The sequence below is a fragment of the Anabrus simplex genome, chromosome 6 (genome assembly GCF_040414725.1).
Source record: "Anabrus simplex isolate iqAnaSimp1 chromosome 6, ASM4041472v1, whole genome shotgun sequence".
Classification (NCBI taxonomy): Eukaryota; Metazoa; Arthropoda; class Insecta; order Orthoptera; family Tettigoniidae; genus Anabrus; species Anabrus simplex.
In genome coordinates this window covers 258,221,141-258,244,377 of record NC_090270.1, presented here as the reverse complement: position 1 = coordinate 258,244,377, position 23,237 = coordinate 258,221,141, and the positions used below count along the sequence as shown (strand labels likewise).

Below are 23,237 nucleotides of genomic sequence, written 5' to 3'. Positions count from 1 at the left end.
ATTATTTCAAGAAATTTACGATCTCATAGCCAGCTCAGCCAACTTGAAATAGCAGACTACATGTCTTTACTGAAATTTTTAACTAACAATAATTATTTCACGTTTAACAAAGTAATATACAAACAGGACGGACTAGCCATGGGTACGCCGGCATCTGGTATTCTTGCCAATATATACCTGGATTTCCTTGAGTACACTAAAATAGAAAAGAATATGAAATTCAACAATATAGTCTTTTGGTCCAGATTTATCGATGGTACATTTATCATAATGGATCAACGCAACATCGATGCAATTACCACTCTAACACAACTTAATGACATTGATACGAATATTAAGTTCACTATAGAATCCGAAACCAATAATACCCTCAATTTTTTAGATTTAACTGTTACCAGATTCCCAACCACCTTTAAATATAAAATCTATAGAAAACCGACGCACACAGCTACAACCATTCAACAAGACTCTTCACATCCCCCTTGCCATAAACGTGCCACCTATAATAGTCTAGTACACCGTGCCCATAATATCCCCATGTCCAAAGCAGATCTTAATAAAGAACTTAATATTATACGTAATATTGCACTGCATAATGGTTTTAATCATGGTTTCATAGTTAATAAACTTAACCATGATAGGTTAATATTGTGTTTGGTCCGTATTGACTGGTCTGAATGTACAATATAACTATTTATAATAGTTTATTTAAATCCGCCTTGATCAATACACTCATTAAATGAAAGAAACATTATTTATTAAACCATACATGTTTCGGGAAATCTCAACCATTCCCTTCATCAGTGGTTAGATCAAAGAATAACATAATATGACACAATCTTTTGTTTTACAATTTGAAGGAGTTTCATAGAACGCATAATACGTAAATTTAAACATCGACACAAAACTTGCCTACAGAAAGAAAAAACGAAACCAATAACATATGCAACTTTTACATTTAACCCGGATATTTACCGTGTAACTAATCTATTCAAAAAGAAGGACGTATACATCGCCTTTAAAACCAATAACAGGAATCTTGATATATTCCACAACTCCAGCCGTGTCAACTTTCTTAACCCTTTCGACAGATCAGGCGTATACAGATATCATTGCAACGACTGTTCCAGCAGTTATTTCGGACAGACCGGGAGATCCTTCAAAATTAGGTACAACGAACATATTAATGCCATCAAATACAAAAGATCCTCAGCCATAGGACACCATACGCACGATTACAAACACAGCTTCTACGGGATTGACAACGATTTACATATCATCGAAGTTATGAATAAAGGGCTTCTTTTAGACCTTACAGAGCAGTGCTTTATTCATTTAGACCAATATTACAACCCTAATTTTAATCTCAATGAGATATCTGAAAAACCGACCATCTTATTCGACGTCCTTATTTCAATTATTAATAAGCTCAAAATGTCTAAAGATCAGCCATTATATAAAACAGTTCGCAACATGTTAGCGTATTACCCCTACCGAAATCCACGCCCTCCCGACCCCTACATCCTCCGCCTGCAACCTCTTCCCCTCCACCTACATGACACGCCCCGATTCCCTGCCAGTACTTGCGGCTTGCTGCCTGACACATCGCTCGCTAGTATCCTGCATTAGTTCCTCTTTAGCCTTCTGCTGGTATGTGGTGCATGGGGTGAGTTTATATTTCAAAATTATTTATTTCTTTCGCGTTTTTTGCGTTATATTGATACAGTTTTCAATCTTTTTTAGGTCCGTTTTGAAACAAGATCTCTAGAATTGCATTTCACCACCTGATGACATAGTGCTTTGTGAACTCATACTCGTCAACTACGACCTCAGCCACTCGCATGTTCTTTGTACTTCTGAGATTTAGAAACTTAAAACCATCTGGCAACCTGACAACTAAGCTACCGCTATTTCAAGCAAGACTTATTTGATTCTTAAAGCCGCTCAATTTAACTTGGCTTGCCGCTTATATTCTAATGACGAACCATTTTAACAAACATTAAATAACGAACAGCTATTCTCTTTTACAATGTAACAATACTGGACACTGTTACTAATTTTATTTACATGAGTATTTTTACGTGATAGAACGTCTTAAATTTTAATACTATAGGAACGTCAATAACCCAAAATTTTTATTAGGTGTATAAGCTGTTCAGACAGAAGTGTTTTAAAAGACATCTTTTGTTATTTAACACACAATTGTAACACAAAACATCACTAGGTAATAGATATCACAGAATCGTAAATAGATCATTTTACCTTTATCGTAAATTTTATAAGAGGTATAATTGAGAGTTTTTATACATTCAAAATCTTGTATATATCAACGCTATTATGAATTGCCAATATGTTAGAAAGTTTATTTGTGTATTGACATGTGTAATTTACTTGTGTCCTTGTGTATCTAACTTTAGGCTGATGATGGCATAGATATGCCGAAACCGGTCCCTAATATTTATGAATAAAATGTGACATTTCATTGTATATCACATTTGAATTTGTATTGAACAGGTGGAAAATCATATACTTTCATCTTTTAATTGTAATGTCTCGTACATCGGACAAACCGGCCGAAGCTTCCAAACCCGTTATTTAGAACACTACAATGCCCAAAAACATAATAAATTTTCCGCAATGAGGACCCACATGAGGGGCATTGGCCACCACTTCACCACAATAGAACAAGACCTAAAAATCCTAAAAAGAGTTGAGAAAGGTAAACTAATGACTGATTTTGAGAACCTATACATCTTTCTAGGCCAACACTTCAATAAAGACAAAAACCTCAACGAGATAGTAGATATAAAAACCCCCTTTATGAACAAATTCCCACCTTGCTACAAGAAATGAATTTTCAAGGCAACAACTTGTCTAAAATCTTTAATGCCATATTAACTAACTCACCCAGCACGTCGACAGTTACCCCCCCTCCCCCTCCACCTCCCCCATTCCCACTAATTCCCCCACACGCAATAACAGCAAGCCCATACCTCCTCCCACCCAAGCACTTCCCCCTCCACTATGACCCCATCGATACAATACGAGAAATAAAAGCCACTCGACCGACAAAAACACTACAACACCCAACACAAGCGAATAACATTCAACCGCATTAATAAAAAGACATCAATACTATCCACGTAATTTTGGAGTCCATACATTCCCCCTCCCTCCCTCTTTTTACAAACCAACACTTTATCAACCAGCACTCCCAACACATAACAAGCTCACCCCTCCACTCTACCTTCCTCCATTCCGACAGCTCACCTCTGCGCATGAACTTCGCCCATGCTCCTCCCTCCCAAAGCTCCCCACCCCCTCCCGCCGCCATTGCCAACCACATGTGCGTATTACCGACTGAGCCTCCTTCATAGTCAACCAACATCCATCAACAAATTGCCTCTCACCGACACATCAGGTATGTAACATAACATTTACTCTTCATTATTTACCATGATCTTTTCTTACACACCAATTAATACTGTTAACATCTCGATTACAGATAACTTCCACTTCATACAACAAAACTTCCAACAACACGCTAGAATTCCAGCGCACATCGACATGAATATGGCGTGCCACTACGGCTCCTCTTCGCAGACAAAATGAAGAGATGCCTCGTCCCAGCTACATCGCTCTGACTCTATAGTTACCTTATACATTCTAATCTCTCCACTGTAGTTCGTAGCATAAGCAACTCCATTCTTTTTCACTAGACCAGCAACAAAAACAGTAACTTTGACCCGAGGTCCTTCATTCTTTCATTCATGAAATAATATCAATTTAAGTCTCACTGGCATCTCACACCGATGTTTTCACACATCATTCCAAGCTACAAGAAGTCAACTAAGAAAAAGCGAAGGATTCAACCTGCAACATATTCCCAGTAATACAATTACCTACAAATAACTGCCATCATTGTTGCCATTCAAATGCACCATTTACTCAATGACACCCTTTGAGTCTCCATCCACGCTGACCAGTTCACCGTACCGAACCTGATGCTTCAACCAGACAACTTTCTGTTTGATGCCTACAGAACCTCGTTTGGCTATGGAATATTTTCCCTGCCCCCTGTGTGATTATAAACTAAGATTAAACCACTCTGCATATTTCTGATCATCTTCCAACGATTAGAACAACGGGACGCACTTGGTACTAGACTTCTTTTTATATATATATATATCCTTGCTCACCAAGCTGCTCTCTCTTGTAAATATATATATATTGAACCCATGACCTTTGTGCCCTAAGAACATTATGCGTAAATCGACAATCATTTAAAAGTTGGATTCTTGATAGCATGGATTTGACACGTGACGAGGGGGTGATTACCTTCGGTCCCACGCTCTGGGGTACGTGACGTCAGCCACACGTGTCAACGGCGGAAGAATCTCGAGTCATTTTTGTGAACTATTTCAAAGCGCGTGTACATGGTGACCCAAGCCAAGTCAAAAAAATATAGTGCCTATCAAAGGGGGTCAATCATCTCACAAATCGAACCCGTAAAAGTTTTAAATGTCCATGAACACTACCGCCAGAAATGTAGCAAGCATGTAGTCACTTTCAAAACTCTTCAAATTACAGTTTAGGTAAGTCAGAAAATTTATAGAAATTTTCTTGGCGGCAAAGGGAGAGATCCGAAGAGAGGGGGTAACTGCTATAAATATGAAGGGACGCCATGACGAAGTCTCCTTCTCCGGCATTTGTGATACAAAGCGGACGAAAAATTGTTGAGCTGCTCTGCGAAATCAAAAAACGAAAGTAGACTGAGTTCAACTGCAGATTTTAGCCATTGCGGCTAAGTCTTGACTCCATGAGGAGATAGTTTTCTTGAGTGAAATAATGGTACCAGATAGGACGGTCAAAGTACTGAATAAATTCTAATGTGGTAAGTAATTCGTGTGCGTAAATAATTATAGTCCATCGTATGCACTCAACAAACAAGTGAAGGGTATTTTCTTTTTTTTTATGCTTTATTCCAGGAAACCTGAAGAAATATTAAAAAATGGTTTGTAAAGCCATGAATGTAAAAATGGCTAAATAAAATGCCAGGGTCGCAGGTGAGCCCTATGACGACATGAGGTAGGTGACTTTCCATCTTACTACCTCTTATATCTTGTCTCGTGATCTCTAAAGGTGTATTTGAATGGGGATATACGACGCAGTGGTCACCCCTACTAAGTTTTGTAAATGTGAGAGTACGACTAAAAAAGTCATTTGTTTTATTTTCCACTTGGATAAAATTTTGAAGTCTTGCGAGTGCTGTATAATGTTGTAAAAAGTTATTGAATAGGGTTCCGAAGTGATATCACGTCCAATGTAGATCGTCATCCGTGTGAGTGTACTGCCTATATTTTGTGATGCCAAATTAAGATGTTCATTCGACGTAAATTTTTCTGTCTGCAATTTGATGTTAATAATCCACGGTCACTCATTTTCAATCGAGTGGAAGCGCGCTGTCGGGTGAGAACCTAGGGTGATGAATTTGGTCACGGAGAGAAACGTTTTTCTATGCCCATTTTAAACTGTGTCTGACTGACAATAAAAAGATCTAGTCGAATGTTTCAGTCATTTCTCGTAAAAATCAAGTTATTAAATACGATATCATTTATGCGAAGTTATTCATGAGTAACGCATTGTGCCATATTAGACGTCGAGATTTCTAGTGAGGATTTTATTCCAGTTCTTTGTCGATGATAATTGTGGAGCTGGGAAACAGAGGTTAGTTTTGTTGATATGAGATTTGTGTATCAGGTTGGACCTGTCATTGAAGCCGGGACACGGAAGCCCGAGGAATGTTTTATATGAGTTGAGATGAGATGTGCGAATCAGGTTAGAGTCCTGTCATTGAAGCCGGGACATGATAGCCCGAGGAATATTTTATAATGTTGAGAATGGAAAGAAATTCATAGAAATCCATAGCGGTATTAATAGGCGACGCGTATAATTAGTGTGGGCATCTTGAAGCATAATCTGTGCATTTTGTTGGTTAGAATATCGTATTTGTTTAATTATGTTGGCAGAGTTTAAAGGGAGCATTTTGAGAAGTCAGCCAGGTAGAACGAACCGGGTGTTTCATGTAACTGCCAAGCGAACTTGGGGGGGTGAGAGGCCTCAACTGTGATAACGGGACAGGCATGGAGTTGAGATTGTACTGTATCCTCGGCCAGGGAAAACGTTAAAATGCTGGATTTAGTTGAAATTCATAGCCGGTAATGATCTGAGTATTGTGAAATACTGTAATTGGGGACGTAATGAACATTTGAAATCACGAACTTTGAGTATAAGGAACAGAGTAACCAAAGTCAGGGTTGTCCAAATATAGAGCGATGGTTGTGATGATCGGTTTGTCTGTGAGGGGTGTGCAAAATTCATAAATGGTAATGACGAGATATGACATCGTAATTATATGGCGAGTAGTTTTAGTTTGTACGTAGATTATTAGGATATCCAAGTGTTAATAAAGGTTAGGGCTATATTAGATTTTAAAGTGTGAGATCAGGAGACAAGATATATAACTGGACATGAATTAGGTAACAATTCTTTTCCAGCCAGATAAACATCGCAATATTGAATTTACATCACAGCTGCGTAGGAATTTGTGAAGAAACCAGAGTCCGCGGAGATAAAATTTACTGATCTTTAACATTTCGTTAAATCATTTAAATTTATTTAATTATTAAATTCAGTGAAACTGCATTTTGAAATTTCTTTCCATTTCTCAGTAATAGACATTCTGTATAACGTGGAAGAAAGGCCCCTAATTCTGCAAACCAACATTCCTAAAAGGCACTATCATGTAAGTTAGCATTGTATATGCGCCAAAGACACAAAAAAAGTCATATTGTGCAATATTAAACGTCCAAATATTCGCTATTAAATCCAGAATCTTCAAAATATGCATTATGCATGAATTTTGTCCTAAAAAGACTAAAACATGCAAACATGCACGGAAAAAGAATGGTTATTTGGAATCGTTAGGCTATAAAACGAATATTTGCAAAGTTTGAGAATTGTAACCAGCTTATTTAAAAACATGCATTTGCATGGAAATCCGGGCTCTAGACATCACAAACATCCAGTCCGCAGGCCCGGGATATTAATCATTACAATTAAACACCCCTGACCCGGCTGGGAATCAAACCCGGGGCCGCCGGGTGACAGGCGGACGTATTGCCCCCTACACCGCGAGGCCGGATTGACAAGAATACTTTTCTCCTCTTGGCTCAACTATGTCTGTACACGGAAATTGCCGATCAAGTAGTGTTTTTTTTAGTGTTGTCTTGTTTCAACTATCCAGATCCCATTTCTTGTTCTTTTACATGGCCATCACGATTCTCTGTATTCGGCTATTGTGTCAGTCTGGACTTCTCTGACATATCATAAGTTCATTTATTCTGTTTAACTTCGTCGCCGGTAATCGCATTTACTCCGATCTCATTAGATTTTCACTTTAAGGATAGTGTAATGGTACACATCATATCCCACACGTGCTTGATAGGAGACGAGTCTGCAGATCGTGCTGACCAGGAAAGTTGCTACACGTCGTGCAGAGCACTTTGAGTTTCATGCGCAGTGTTTGGGTGAGCATTATCCTGTTGGAACTGCACATCACCTTCCTGTTGCAGGAATGGTGAAAGAACGGGTCTTACAACATTCTGCACGTACCGAGCGCTGGTCAGCGTTCCCTCCCCAAACGCCAAAGGTGAGTGAGAGTTCTAGCTTATCGCACCCCAGACAATAAGGCCTGGGGTGGGGCCAGTATGTATTGGACGAATGCACTCTACAAGACAGCGCTCACCAGGTCTACATCGTACACGCAAATGACCATCACTTGCATGTAGGCAAAATCTGTTTTCATCGATGAAGACCACAGTCTGCCATTCCATCTTCCAAGTGATCCTCTGACGGCACCTGTCGAGCCGTGCATATCAGTGCCGTTGTGTGAGTGGAAGATGGGCTAGAGGTGTGCATGCCCATAGTCCCACTGCCAGTAACCGGTTAGCAACAGTTCGTGTTAACCCTCTTATCTGTGCTGTAGTAGCTGTAGGATCTGCCACTGCTGCCCTTACAATACGACGATCTGGGCGGATGTCTATGCTGCATGGATGTCCAGAACCTCGTTTACAGTTGTGAGAATGTTCGTGTGACCATTGCAACCAGCATCTTTGCACAACTGATGCAGCACATCGAACTTGTGTGGCAATCCTCTGAAAGGACCATCCCGCCACTTGGAAGGCCACAATTTGACCCTTGTCAAACTCGCTCAGTTGGCTGTAGGAAGCACGAGTGCGTCTCCATGCCTTGGCGCCTGCACGTTTACGTCACACTGAGCCTTATGGCTGTAAACATTCCCTATTAAAGGGGACATGCAGATGGCGCTCTGTCAGCTATGTCACTACACTATCTATTGGCGGACGACATTGAAACCATTATCAGTACACCTACTATCCCCAGATGGCATCTGCCATCATCGGATCAGAATCAATGTCGTCTTTCCAGGTGTACTAATATTTTTTCCGGCAGTGTGTTATGCGGTGAGTAAATACAGTATGTAGGCCTTAAAGTCATGTGTTAACCATTTGCCATTATGTAAGCCCTAATTATGTTTGCCATACAAAAATCGTGTGATTCTCTCACGTTGGATTCCCCTTACATTTTGCAGCTGTAAAAAGAAGAAAAGAATGTGTCTCAATATTCGAGTTTGTACAGTATAATATCTTCCCTGACAATGTTGTAATGGCATTATAATCTCACTAAAGTTTTCTCAATTTTATGATGCCCATATATCCTGTTTTCTCTTAATGTTGTTTCTCACTCTAGTCTGTTTTTTACTTGACAGTTACGGTCACCCGAGGAGGCTACCAATGCATTGCAGCTTGACGGTTTGGAGTTCAAAGGACACAAACTGAAAATAAGCCGTCCTCGTGATTACAAACCTCTTGAAGAAGGGGAAGAAACTAAACCGCTGCCTCCTGTACCTGGCAAGAGGAAGATAAGGAAAGCAAGGAAATTGAAGAGAAAGAATCCCGAACTATTTGAGAATGGCCCTGGATATGTTAGAGGTAATTATAATCATCCAGTAAGTTGTTCTCGAATACATATAATTTTGATATGAATGTCTCCATCCTCCGATTTGCCTCTCAAACGTAGTTCTGTATAAAGTTGATGGATTACTGATCAAGTTTGCCACGCAGTTTGGACTGTGGAGCTGTGAGCTTAGATTTGGGAGATGGTGGGTTCAAACCCACCTGTCAATAGCTCTGAAGATAGTTTCCCATTTTTACACTAGGCAAAGCTGCACCTTAACACATTCACTACCTGTTACTGTACAGGCATGAATGTGTTACATTTTGCGCGATTTAAATGGCCAGCCCCACCATTTAAATGCCACGCTGTTTCAATCTCCTCTACATCATTGGATATTCTTGGTTACGTTCCTTTGGTACTGAACTTAAAAATCTGAAATTTTATACAGTCCTTCACGTCTGTACATAACAGTGAAGTGATGAGGTTCAACACTAATCACTTCACTGGCATATATGATTGTTTGTTTGCACATATTTTTAAAAATTCTTGAAAATAAACAAATTCACAAATTCCTTATCCAGTGGAACATTTTGCCCTGAATTAGCTGTGATTGGTTGCAAAGTTGGCCTATAATGCGGATCTTGTATTGATTACTGAAGCTTCTTCCAGGTTTTGCATTTTGTAGGTAGTTTTCGAATTCACTGATTAAATCCCTTTTCCCTTCAATGGGAACGTGACACATTCATCACACGAGTCATCATTCAGGAACACCTCCAGTATTTCATCCATTTCCAAACTTTCCTTAGAGGCCGGTAGTTTCTTGTCTTTTTTCACAACACACTTGTTAACATTTATAATACAGTAAAATACCAGTATAATTTTGGGGACCTCTGAATTTAATTTGTTATAGTAAAATTTCATTATACTGAAATAAATCAATTCTTAAGAACTTCCCCTTGCTAAACCTCTTAAAGAATCCACATTATTTCGACATGAATTTACACACAAAAAACATTAATACTGTATTCATTAAGTGAGAGGAAAATTAGGATATATATATACAGTAAAACCTCGTTAATTCGAAGTCGTTGGGACTCAAAAATCAGACTTCGAATTACATGATTTCGAATTAACCGCCAATTCGCAATTCAGAAGTACAAACCCTCGCTGCGTTACAAAATATTCAAAGGCCCGTTACTGCATGCAGTTAACCTTGATTCACAGTTTATACCTTTCAAATGCCATGAAAAAAGAACTATTTCCAAAATGTATCCAAGAAGGTGCATTTACAGTATTCAAATAATGCACTTGGACATCTCACTGGCAAATATAACCTCACGCAACGAAAGAAAGAAAGAAAGCAAGAAAAAAAAAAAAGGCACGATTCAAAGACGAGAAATCTATGCTGGCTCCCATGTGCAAATACTTTATTCATTGAATTACTATACTCTAAGCATTTTAGATGCCTTGTATTTACACGGAAAGTGCCCGATGTCCATAAAATCGAACTTTCCTATGACTATCCTTGTACGATTTCCCGCCATGGCACTTCTCTTGTACTTCAGAAATGTAAACACTTGCCGCGTCACAAAGTATTCTAAGACTCATTAATACATGCAATCACCTCGATTCACGGTTTAAACCTTTCAAATGCCATGGGGAAAAAACTATTTCCAACATGTAACCAACAAGGTGCATTTACAATGTTCAAATAATGCACTTGGGTAAATCACTTACAAACATAACCTCACCTATCGAAAGAAAAAAATCACACAATTCAAAGACGAGGATAAATTATGCTGGTTCCCCTATGCAAATGCATTATTTTTTGGATTTCTGTACTGTTTGCATTTTTAGATGCTTTGTACTGGCATGGAAAGTGCCCGACGCCAATAACATTGTGGCTTATCGATCTTTCCTATGACGAGGGGATAAAGTTTCTCGCTTCCATGTGCATTGCGATTGCAACGCACTACAATGACCCCCATCTCTCACACTAGTACGATTCTTCGGCTGGCACTTTCTCTTCTAAAACCATATGATCGTTTGCGCTCGCATTAAAATAAAGTAATGCAGTTTCATCGGCAATGACAATATTGTTCGGTGCCTACGAATTTATTATATGAGCCACGTTTTTTTTTAAATTATTATTATTTTCGTCAACTGTCAGCATCGCCAGTGCTTGCGGATTTTGTTTTCCCGCACATTGCCCGTTGCGTGATATTACGGCGTTCCTTAAAGGTTTTAATACAAAAGAATTCCGATTTCATTCAACTTAGTAATCATGAAGCGCACTGTAGATCCACCGAAGTGAGTGTAAATGTGGAAAGCTACTGTACCACTCCACGTTCCGAAACACGCGTTCTATTATGACGCGGATAAATTTCGAGTTGAAATTACTCTGTAACATACAACTGTTTTAAAATGTAAAGGCACTTTCGAATTAAAAATCTAAATTTCGGTAATGGGGCCGACATTGTACTTCAAATTACGAATTATCCATATTTCGAATGCAAAATGCAAAACTGTATCTCATGTTTCCGGGAACGAAACCTTCTTCGAATTAGGCGGGATTTTTAATTAACCGATTTCGAATTATCGAGGTTCTACTGTAAAAGCAAAGCTAAGTCACCTCCGTACAGACCGTGAAGGCCCTTGGAGGAGTGGGAGGTAAAGGCTGCCACCATTGTTAACCTCGGCACGTGATGGGGTAGAGTGGTTAGCTCTACGCCCGGCCGCCTTTGCCCCCAGGAATTAACCTGGTACTCATTTTTGGTGTAGGCTGAGTGAACCTCAGGGCCATATGCACCTCCGGAAGTGGAAATCTCGTTTCTTAAATTTTACGACTTCTTGACGGGGATTCGAACCCACGTACTTCCGGGCGAACCGAGCACTCCTTTACCGCAGTTAAAATTGAAATAATAAATAATGAGGTTCAACCTATTCAATACAAAAGAATAAGAAATGCAGTGATTACATTCTTATTTAATAATAAGTAGAAGTTGTACCGGTTTCGACCCTAGTCCAGGTCATCATCAGCCGATTAAAACATGAAAAACAATGCATAGGTAAAAGAAAATAAAAGATCAAGTTCACTCCGTATCAGTAGAAGAGGCGATCTAAAAATGACGGGGTAGACACTGTAAAATTCAGAAGAAGTAAAATGTAAGTCGCTTGAAAGAAACATTTTTTTTTTTTTTTTTTTCTGAACAGCAGTATGGCACACGCAGTGTTAGGCAAAGTCTTATAATATTAATGAAAAGCGGAGAACGTTTAAACGAGCTAGCTTGTATACAGTGTCAGGCACAAAGTCATAACACAATCGAACACATATGAAGATCCATAATCGTACGGAAGCTGAAGATGAGTAGATCAATTGAAGTAACTTGCCAGCTCCCCGTGATCAGCGCGATATATTCAATATCAGGTACTGTGGTTTCAAATGCCAACGTAAATTGAAGAATAGCTTAATGATCCAGTGTTTGCTTCGGTCACGGGAATGTAACTTTATATAGATACATATAATATAATTCAATATAATTGAATAAGTAATTATGATCCTCTCAAATTTTTGAAACAGTTGACGTGAAAAAAACAATTGCGAAGAGAAAAAATATAGTAAAAGGCGCAATACCGGAAACAAAATGACAACATATATGCACAGTGCGCTATTTTTTAAAATGTAAAAAATTCAGGTCCTGATTGAAGTAGTCGAAGTCAGCGCAAGGCAAGAGTTAAATTTGAATGAGAAGAACCGAAATGAAGGTGGCATTGTAGTTCATTTTTTATTTTTATTGAGGTGAAAGAAAAGATAGGATAAATTAATAGAGGAAGAAGGATAGTGGAATAAGAGAAGAATAAAAGAGATTGAAGTTAAACGGTGTTGAGGAAGGATAAGATAGGGAGATGGAGGGGTAGTTTAGGGTGGGTTATAGGAGGTAGAAAATGTGGGTAGGAACTTTGTAAGGCATGAAAAATAGAATTGGGGTTTTGAAATTTATAATTTTTGAGCAGAAGAATTAGGAAGTCAAAAAGGATGTTTGCTTTTTCAGACATGTCGTTTAAATTGAAATTAGGGTTGAAGTATTGGTCAAGGTGAATAAAGCAATTTTCAGTAGTGTTTAAGAGGGGGCCTTTGTTAATGATTTTAAGTATTTTCATGTCTTTATCAATATTGGTGAAATTATGCTTGGAGTCTTGTATGTGTTGTCCTATGGCGGAGAATCTGTTGTATTTAAGGGCGTTGATATGTTCGGTGTATCTGATATTGAAGTTGAGGCCAGTTTGTCCGATGTAGGAGGAGCTGCAGTTGTTACATTTGAATCAGTATACTCCAGATTTAGAAAAAGCATTAGATTTATTTAGTGATTTAGAGTTGTGTAAAATATCAAAATTTCTATTGTTATTTCTAAAAGAAATTTTCATGTTGTGTTATTTAACAACATTAGTTATTTTATAAGCATCTTGAGTGAAAGTGAAAGTGGAAAATGCAGTAGGTTTTGTTATGTCTTTAGATAACGTGGTTTTAGGACGGTGTTTGAATTTCTTGATGATACGATTTATGAAGGAGTTTTTAAAGCCATCTGTCAAAAACACTTCTGAACTAATCAACAAATTAAAGAACTTTGATATCCAACCAAATTTTTCTTCCCATTCTTTTGACATTGTAAACATGTACCCTAGTATTCCAATTTCCAAATTATTCCCCGTAATAAACAACAACCTAAACAAATTCAGTAACCTGAGTAAACTTGAAATTCAAGACCATGTCTATTTTTAAATTGGTTCTCAACAATAATTATTTTACCTTTGATAATACCATTTATCAACAAGATGGCTTGGCTATGGGCTCACCAGCGTCAGGCATTCTTGCTGAAATTTACCTTGACTTCTTAGAAAACACAAAAATTAATAATAATAACAATTTCTCTAACATCCTCTTTTGGGCCAGATATGTCGATGACACATTAGTAATTTTAAATAAAGAATCAACCAACGCAGCCTCTACACTTCTTCACCTCAACAACATAGACTCTAACATTAAATTCACCCTCGAATCAGAACACAACCAAACTCTTAATTTTCTAGACTTAACTATCACTAGACATCCTTCTTCTTTATCGTACAAAATATTTAGAAAACCAACCCAAACAGCAACCACAATATGACAAGATTCTTCGCACCCTCAAGCACATAAATGCGCTAATTATAACAGCTTAATTTTTCGGGCCTTCAACACCCCTATGTCTAAAAACGATTTCAATAATGAATTGAACACCATCCGTAACATCGCTAAATTCAATGAGTTTAACAACTCCTTCATAAACCGTATCATCAACAAATTCAAACACCGTCCTAAAACCACGTTATCTAAAGATATAACAAAACCTACTGCATTTGCCACTTTCACTCAAGATGCTTATAAAATAACTAATGTTTTTAAAAAACACAACATGAAAATTTCTTTTAGAACTAACAATAGAAATTTTGATATTTTACACAACTCTAAATCACTAAATAAATCTAATGCTTTTTCTAAATCTGGAGTATACAGATTCAAATGTAACGACTGCAGCTCCTCCTACATCGGACAAACTGGCCGCAACTTCAATATCAGATACTCCGAACATATCAACGCCCTTAAATACAACAGATTCTCCGCCATAGGACAACACATACAAGACTCCAAGCATAATTTCACCAATATTGATAAAGACATGAAAATACTTAAAATCATTAACAAAGGCCCCCTCTTAAACACTACTGAAAATTGCTTTATTCACCTTGACCAATACTTCAACCCTAATTTCAATTTAAACGACATGTCTGAAAAAGCAAACATCCTTTTTGACTTCCTAATTCTTCTGCTCAAAAATTATAAATTTCAAAACCCCAATTCTATTTTTCATGCCTTACAAAGTTCCTACCCACATTTTCTACCTCCTATAACCCACCCTAAACTACCCCTCCATCTCCCTATCTTATCCTTCCTCAACACCGTTTAACTTCAATCTCTTTTATTCTTCTCTTATTCCACTATCCTTCTTCCTCTATTAATTTATCCTATCTTTTCTTTCACCTCAATAAAAATAAAAAATGAACTACAATGCCACCTTCATTTCGGTTCTTCTCATTCAAATTTAACTCTTGCCTTGCGCTGACTTCGACTACTTCAATCAGGACCTGAATTTTTTACATTTTAAAAAATAGCGCACTGTGCATATATGTTTTCATTTTGTTTCCGGTATTGCGCCTTTTACTATATTTTTTCTCTTCACAATTGTTTTTTTCACGTCAACTGTTTCAAAAATTTGAGAGGATCATAATTACTTATTCAATTATATTGAATTATATTATATGTATCTATATAAAGTTACATTCCCGTGACCGAAGCAAACACTGGATCATTAAGCTATTCTTCAATTTACGTTGGCATTTGAAACCACAGTACCTGATATTGAATATATCGCGCTTATCACCGGGAGCTGGCAAGTTACTTCAATTGATCTACTCATCTTCAGCTTCCGTACGATTATGGATCTTCATATGTGTTCGATTGTGTTATGACTTTGTGCCTGACACTGTATACAAGCTAGCTCGTTTAACCGTTCTCCGCTTTTCATAAACATTATAAGACTTTGCCTAACACTGTGTGTGCCATACTGCTGTTCAGAAAAAAAAAAGAAAAAGTTTCTTTCAGGCGACTTACATTTTACTTCTGAATTTTACAGTGTCTACCCCCGTCATTTTTAGATCGCCTCTTCTACTGATCCGGAGTATACTTGATCTTTTATTTTCTTTTACCTATGCATTGTTTTTCATGTTTTAATCGGCTGATGATGACCTGGACTAGGGTCGAAACTGGTACCACTTCTACTTATTAAATAAGAATGTAATCACTGCATTTCTTATTCTTTTGTATTGAATAGGTTGAACCTCTTTATTTATTATTTCAATTTTAACTGTGATACTTTTCAATACGGAACAATGAAATTTTTATCTTTAAACTCCTTTACCTTTATTGGAGGTAGAAAATGTGGGTAGGAACTTTGTAAGGCATGGAAAATAGAATTGGGGTTTTGAAATTTATAATTTTTGAGAAGAAGAATTAGGAAGTCAAAAAGGATGTTTGCTTTTTCAGACATGTCGTTTAAATGATATAAAGTACAGGTACTTGTAGGAAGTTTTCAGCATCTCAAATTTTACCCCGTACCGGTACATTATGTCCTCAACTTTATATTTTCGAAAAGTCTGTGATTTTCTTCTGAACACTCCCAGACACAAACGAATATTCAAGGGAGTCAGCAATCACTGCACTTGAATTTAACACAGATTCTGGCACATCAATTTGTGACAGAAGAAAATCCTGAAGACTACATGCCATGTTGGTTGCCTGCACAAGAGTCCAACTCTGTTGAACACTTTGAGGCAAATCTTCCTCTTCGTCATCACACGGATTCCTATCACTTTTAGAAATCGGTATGTTGGAATACATCTCTTTTATGTTACTTTGTGTTACTTTCCTCTAATTCAAAATCCTTGGTTCTGTTGCAGAATTCAATTATGTTGTTGAGTACTCCTGTCGAAGTAAACTTAAAATGTTTCTTTAAAAAAAATCTATAAACTTTGCCGTCACATAGGTTGGACTATTTCTAAAATTTACTATTGAACTTACAAGGTATGTTCATTTTATGAATAGTGTAGTTTTAGTATTCTTTTATGACATTTAAGATATACAGTAAAACCTTGTTAAGACGTTTCTACAGGGGACAACAACAACAACAAAATGTTAGGCAAGAAAACATACTAGTGAATATATGAATAAAAACTATCCAACAGGGATATAGAAACATTAAATATGACTTTTTCCGACATGAGGGCATTTTACGTCACGTATCCGTGGGTACAGTGTAAACTATATCTACCATATCTGAAGATGGGAAGAAAGTATTATTAAAAGGCATGAAAAACACAAGAGAACAAATATGAAAACCTTTTCTGCTGGTGCTTATAAAATAGCAAGTGCACTGAAAGTTGTGAAAAACACCAAACACCAAATATGAAAACTTTTGCACGGGGGCCAATAAAAATATCAAAGTACTATTGCAGATCACACTCTTTCTAAAACAAATATTAGTAGAAGCCTTTCATTTTGGAGCAGGGGGGTATTAAACATTATTCTCTGGTCACACTCTTTGACAGTGAATTGGAGGGTACACTTGACCATATGCGACTGTCAGGAATGACTTTGGCCATTTTGAATCAAACAAAATTTCAAGCAACGTAGGTGATCAAGTCGAAACTGGAAGGTGTGAGTTGAACATTAGTGACCGTTGCGTGCTTCAAGACACGGTTGCAGAGTCCACTTTCTGACAGATTTTAATTTTATCTTCATTAGTACGGAATTTCACGACTTTGAAGGGCTAATTTCTCATTTCTTTCCTCTTTTCTCCATTTCCCAAAGTACTTTACATTTTTCTTTTAAAGAAAACTGCTTTAGCATCTTTTGATCCATATTGGCGAAAGAGTTAACTGGCTCACTAATACACACGTTGCTTCACAAATGAAAGATAAACATTGTGCACGTCATGAGATGTGAATAAATGAAATCTAGTACTGAGTGTAGAGGTGTGAAACCGTAACGTTCATTGGTTGATTGTAAATGTGATGTTCCTACCCAGTTGATAGCGTTACTTCTTACGTATTGGTAACTTTGAAGTCGACATGCAGCTCGACCAATTATGTACATGTTTGTAAAATGGCTACCTGATGCGTATCCTACAAACGCGAATACTGTAATCCAATCTGCACACCCCAATATTTGAAGATATTTTTATTAGTAGAAAATTGGTTTAATTTGCATTTTATGTACAGGTGTACCGAAACTCAACGGCAAGAATTTAGAAATGGATTTCTAAATTTCTCACATAGAGAGAAGAAAAAAAGTTTATGACAATATGGGTCCGGAAATGTATACTTGCAGATTTATTCAAACTTTTGTACTTATACACCGTACGTCTGTAACGGCAGCTGGAACACTTTGGGCATGTATTAGAGGGAATTTTCAAAGGGACAACCTTTAGATTGAATACAAGCCTCCACTTGTTATCGTATGGAGTTACGCATGCGATCAAAAATGCTGGGTGTAATGAGTTCTGCCTGACAGGTTGTCACAACGCTCTCACGTGTAGTTGCTTCATCAGGAACAGGAGTTGCATACACGAGAGACTTAACGTGTCCCCACCGGTAAAAGTCCAGGGGGTTCGAGACAGGAGAGCGTGGTGGGTGAGCAATCGATCCTCCTCTACCTATCCATTGCTCAGAAAAATGGGTATTCAGGTACCTGCGGGAGGATAGACTGAAATGTGCGGGAGCAACATCAGGCATGAAAAACATTTGTCGACGAGATGCAAGTGGCATGTCTTCCAAGTAATCGGGCAATGCAGTACGCAAGAAATTTGTGTAGTTCTGTCCAGTAAGCCTATTCGGAAGAACGTATGGTCCCAACAAGGAATCACCAACAATGCCTGCCCAGATGTTAATGGCGAACCTCTGTTGATGAGAATATTGGATGATTGCCTGAGGATTTGTAGCACTCCACACGTGTTGATTATGGAAATTCTGTATTCCGTCTGTTGGGAATGTCGCTTCGTCTGTGAACAACACAGAAGCTGCGAAGTTAGGCGTTATGCCGCATTGTTGTGGGAACCACCGGCAGAACGTTACTCTTGCAGGATAATCCGCAGGAGACAAGGTTTGTACACCCTCCAGATGATACGGTTTTCTCTTAGCAGTGTCCAGATGTGTGAGAGCTAAGGTATTTTAAGACTCGGATCAGATTCATTCACAACATGATCACTTACGTAGCAATTGTAACCGGTGTCTCGAATTATTTTGCAGCATACAGGACATGTGAATTATTACTAACATTAATTTGTGTCACAAAGTTTGAATTAATCCGTTAGTATACGTTTCTGGATCCATGTTGTCATAACCTTTTTTCTTCTCGCTGTGTGAGGAATCTATTCCTAAATTTTTGCCGTCGAGTTTTGGTACAAGAAGTTTTGGTATAAGAAATTAATCCTACATAATGACGTTCAGTACTGGTACTCCAAAACTGAATAAGATAATCTTCACCTGCTGTCGGATAGGCAACCTGCTCGTCAGAATTGTAATGTGTTTGCTTACCTTCCCCTGATTTGTAATCGGGTAGTTTCACCTGTGTGTGGTATAGTGTGGGCTACCTGGTATTAGCTGTATAGAAACATGTTGTGCAAAATATGCAGCGATTAAAAAGGGTGAATTTCAATTATATTTAGAAGGGAAAAGATGTTAAATATAAACAAAAAGGCCCCATTTTAATTTGTTATGCTGAAAGTTCGAAATTCATTACAGTGAAAAGCTATGCTAGAAAACAGACGACTGGGTGAGTTGATCGTGCGGTTAGGGGCACGCAGTTGTGAGCTTGCATCTGAGAGATGGTGAGTTTGAACCCCACTGTCGGCAGCCTTGAAGATGGTTTTCCATGGTTTCCCTTTTCACACCAGGCAAATGCTGGGGCTGTATCTTAATTAACCCTTTAACCGCCAACGTCCGATTGATTGGACGTCCCGGAAAAAATATTTTCCAAGTTATTTATTTGTTTTAATAATGTATAATATGTGTTTTGGAGTAGTATTGGATTAAATTCGACTATATACAACAAATTTAGTTCAGGAACTTGCTGCCAAGTAGCTTGGTGACCAATCAGCAATTCAGCTCCCTCGGGCGGGCGACGAACCCTTTACTCTTTTTCCGAGAAAAAAAAAGAACGCAGATGTTCCGTATGCAGAAAGATTAGTACTAGTCATGGTGGTAAATGGAAAAAGACCAGATACATTTGTAAACAGTGTAAGAAGGGTGTAGCCCCTTTGTGCCTCCCTGAGCACATTTGCTAGAACACATCCTAAACATGTGTAAATATTATTAAATAGTTTCTTACACTATATTTTAAAGTTAAAAACTTCATGATTGTTCCGTATTGAATAGAGAAAATAAGATGTACAATATTGTAGGGAAGGATCCACCTTTCAATACTCCGTAGTAAAAAGTAGTTACAACCTGTTTAATGGGACCGGTTTCAACACATTTAGAGTGTCATCATCAGCCAATTAGCGAAGATCTTAACAATAACTAACATATTAAGCACAGGCAAAATATTAACATTGTATCACATCGTGGCAATTCAGTGATTATTTCCCCCTGTGGGTGGGGGCGGTAGAATAACACCCACGGTATCCCCTGCCTGTCGTAAAAGGCGACTAAAAGGGGCCCCAGGGGCTCTGATCTTTGGAGCGTGGGTTGGCGACCACGGGGCCCTCAGCTGAGTCCTGGCATTGCTTCCACTTACTTGTGCCCGGCTCCTCACTTTCATCTATCCTGTCCGACCTCCCTTGGTCAACCCTTTTTCTTTTCCGACCCAACGCTATTAGGTTTGCGAGGGCTAGGAAGTCTTTCATTTTCACGCCCTTCGTGGCCCTTGTCTTCCTTTGGCCGATAACTTCATTTTTCGAAGTGTCGGACCCCTTCCATTTTTCCCTCTGATTAGTGTTATATAGAGGATGGTTGCCTAGTTGTACTTCCTCTTAAAACAATAATCACCACCACCACCATCAGTGATTATTGTGTTTTGAACATTAATTGAATTGCCACGATGTGATACAATGTTAATATTTTGCCTGTGTTTAATATGTTAGTTATTGTTAAGATCTTCGCTAATTGGCTGATGATGACACTCTAAATGTGTTGAAACCGGTCCCATTAAACAGGTTGTAACTACTTTTTACTACGGAGTATTGAAAGGTGGATCCTTCCCTACAATATTGTACATCTTACTATATTTTAAAGGCAAAAGGTGAATTTTTGAGTGTTAAGTTAGTGTGAAATAGACATTAGTAATCATTTTTTACTTACAACGAACCAGGAACTGCAAGATTTGCATATAATGTAAGATTAGAAAATTTCACGTTAATGTAATAATAATAATTAATTGTAATATTGTACATAAAGCTCTATTTTTATATGTGGGATAGGAAACACCACATCTCTAAAATAAGGCAGTTTTTGATACTAAAAATATTTTTTTCTTAACGTTTTTGATCATGAAATACCTTTTTTTTTTTTTTCAAAGAAAGAAAAATTTATTTGAATTATGACTTCATAAAATAAAAATTTATAAAATAAGGCTGCACTGATTTAGATAGAAAACATGGCCGAAGCATTACCTTCAAAACAAAAAAAATGCCCATCCAATTTACATAAATTAACAGAAGTTATTACGAATAATTTACTGCAAGGCAAAAAGTGCTGATTAGGCCTTGGCAGTATAGGACATGACACCGCGTATGAGGCTGGCAGTCAAAGGGTTAAGGCCACGGCTGCTTCCTTCCCACTCCTTGCCCTTTCCTATCCCCTTGTTGCCATAAGACCTATCTGTGTTGGTGCGACATAAAGCAACTAGCACAAAAGAAAACAGACGACACAGTACAGATGCATTTAGGCCCAATGGAATGAAGATACTAGTCCAGAAGTAGTGTATAAGAGGTCTTCAAAGTAGAAAAATATTTAAAGCACAGAATTACGAAAAGTTTTCTAGCGTATTGACAAAATAATGTTCATCTTCACATAATTCCAATGGCATATAAGTTAAAGGAATTAGAGATCCATCTCTCGCTTATCGATAATGATCCAGTGCAACTACTCGAAAAACATAGTCATGCAAAGTTTACAAATGAGAGTTTTACAATACCTCATGGTTGAATAGTAAAGTCTCATATTGAGGTGAAAATTTACACCACCAAAGCACAAAGATGTTCCGCTCTCTCCGACAGCCAAAGAACGCCTCAAAGTAGTAGGCAAAGAGTGCTGATTATATAGGCCAGTTGGAAAGGGGAGGTAGAGGGGAAATCATGACACACGGCACTAGAAACGCCGAGAACGTCCATGAAGAGTGTACAGTTGATTACGTCATCCTGGTTTGACACAGGCTGACAGTAGTCCCGTAGCTGCGGCAGTGTGCGGATGTCAAACTTAGGGAAGAAAGCAGCGGAAAATGACGGATTCCGCGGTGGTGAGTTGACACTGTTACATGAGTGTAACTGATATGTTCTGCATAATTAGTCCAATTCAGGTTTTTTTATGTCCTGTTATGCTCAATATGAGCAGCTGATCAAGGCTGGGAAACCTACTGTCTATGTGCGAAGTAACTAGATACTACCACATTATATTTCCCAAATAGTACATGGTATGGTTCTTTGCGTAATAGAGTTTGAACTTTTTTCCGAGTTTGGAGTTAAATCTTTCCCTTGCTCAGATCTCCAGGAGGGAAATACATTAAGAGGGAATACCTATGAAATGAAGAAGAAAGAAAGAAAGATGGGAAGATCAGGATTGGAATGTAAAATGTCTGTATGCTATTGCAACCAGGAAAGCCAGAAAATGTAAAACAGGAGATGAAAAGAAACAGATTAGATGCACTTGGTGTGCATGAAATTGGGAAGTTAGAAAGTGGAAATTACAAACTTTTCCACTGAGTAGAAGAGAAAAGTGGTGAACACGGAGTAGGAATATTGATAGGACAGAAATTGAAAATAAGATTAAGAAGGAGAAGGTACAATATATTGATGGAAGATTGACGATGATGATGATGATGATGATTATCCAGCAGCAGGGTAGCCCAAAAGATGTGGTATTAACACAGGTATACATGCCAACTAATGATGAGGAGGTGGAAAAATATTGTGTGAAGGTTGAAGAACTTGTTGAGGAAAAAGGAAATGCATGTGGTGGTGGTGGTGGTGGTGGTGGTGGTGGTGGTGGTGTCATCATCATCTATACATTTAAAACACTAGACTGATTTTTGTTACATCAATTTTCAGAGAACGGCTGAACCGATTGATTTTGTAAAACATTCCAACGAATGCTCTTGGCCTGTAAATTTTCAGTGTATGTTTAAAAGCATTAACATTTCTTGCCATATATTTTTAAATTATTAAAGCTAAATGTGGCATTCTCATTAGTCATTGCGCTCGCCAGTACGTCTGGACTGCCTGAACCATGAATGCGCTGAGCAGGTGGCACGATAGGGGGGGTAGAAAGAGAAAGGCACACATGCGAAGTCAGGCATCGTGGGGTACGAACATGCTGGGTGGATTATTCCTCAC

At 38.1% G+C, this 23,237-nt stretch overlaps 1 protein-coding gene across 2 annotated transcripts in view; it reads left to right on the top strand.

Annotated features, from left to right (window-relative positions):
* Window positions 1–23,237, top strand: part of LOC136875964 (uncharacterized) — a 672,636-nt gene that overhangs the window by 504,166 nt on the left and 145,233 nt on the right. For both annotated transcript variants that reach the window (XM_068228419.1, XM_068228420.1), the window contains one exon: window positions 8,849–9,071. In XM_068228419.1, coding sequence (XP_068084520.1) covers window positions 8,849–9,071 — 223 coding nt within the window. The remainder of the gene's footprint in view (window positions 1–8,848; window positions 9,072–23,237) is intronic.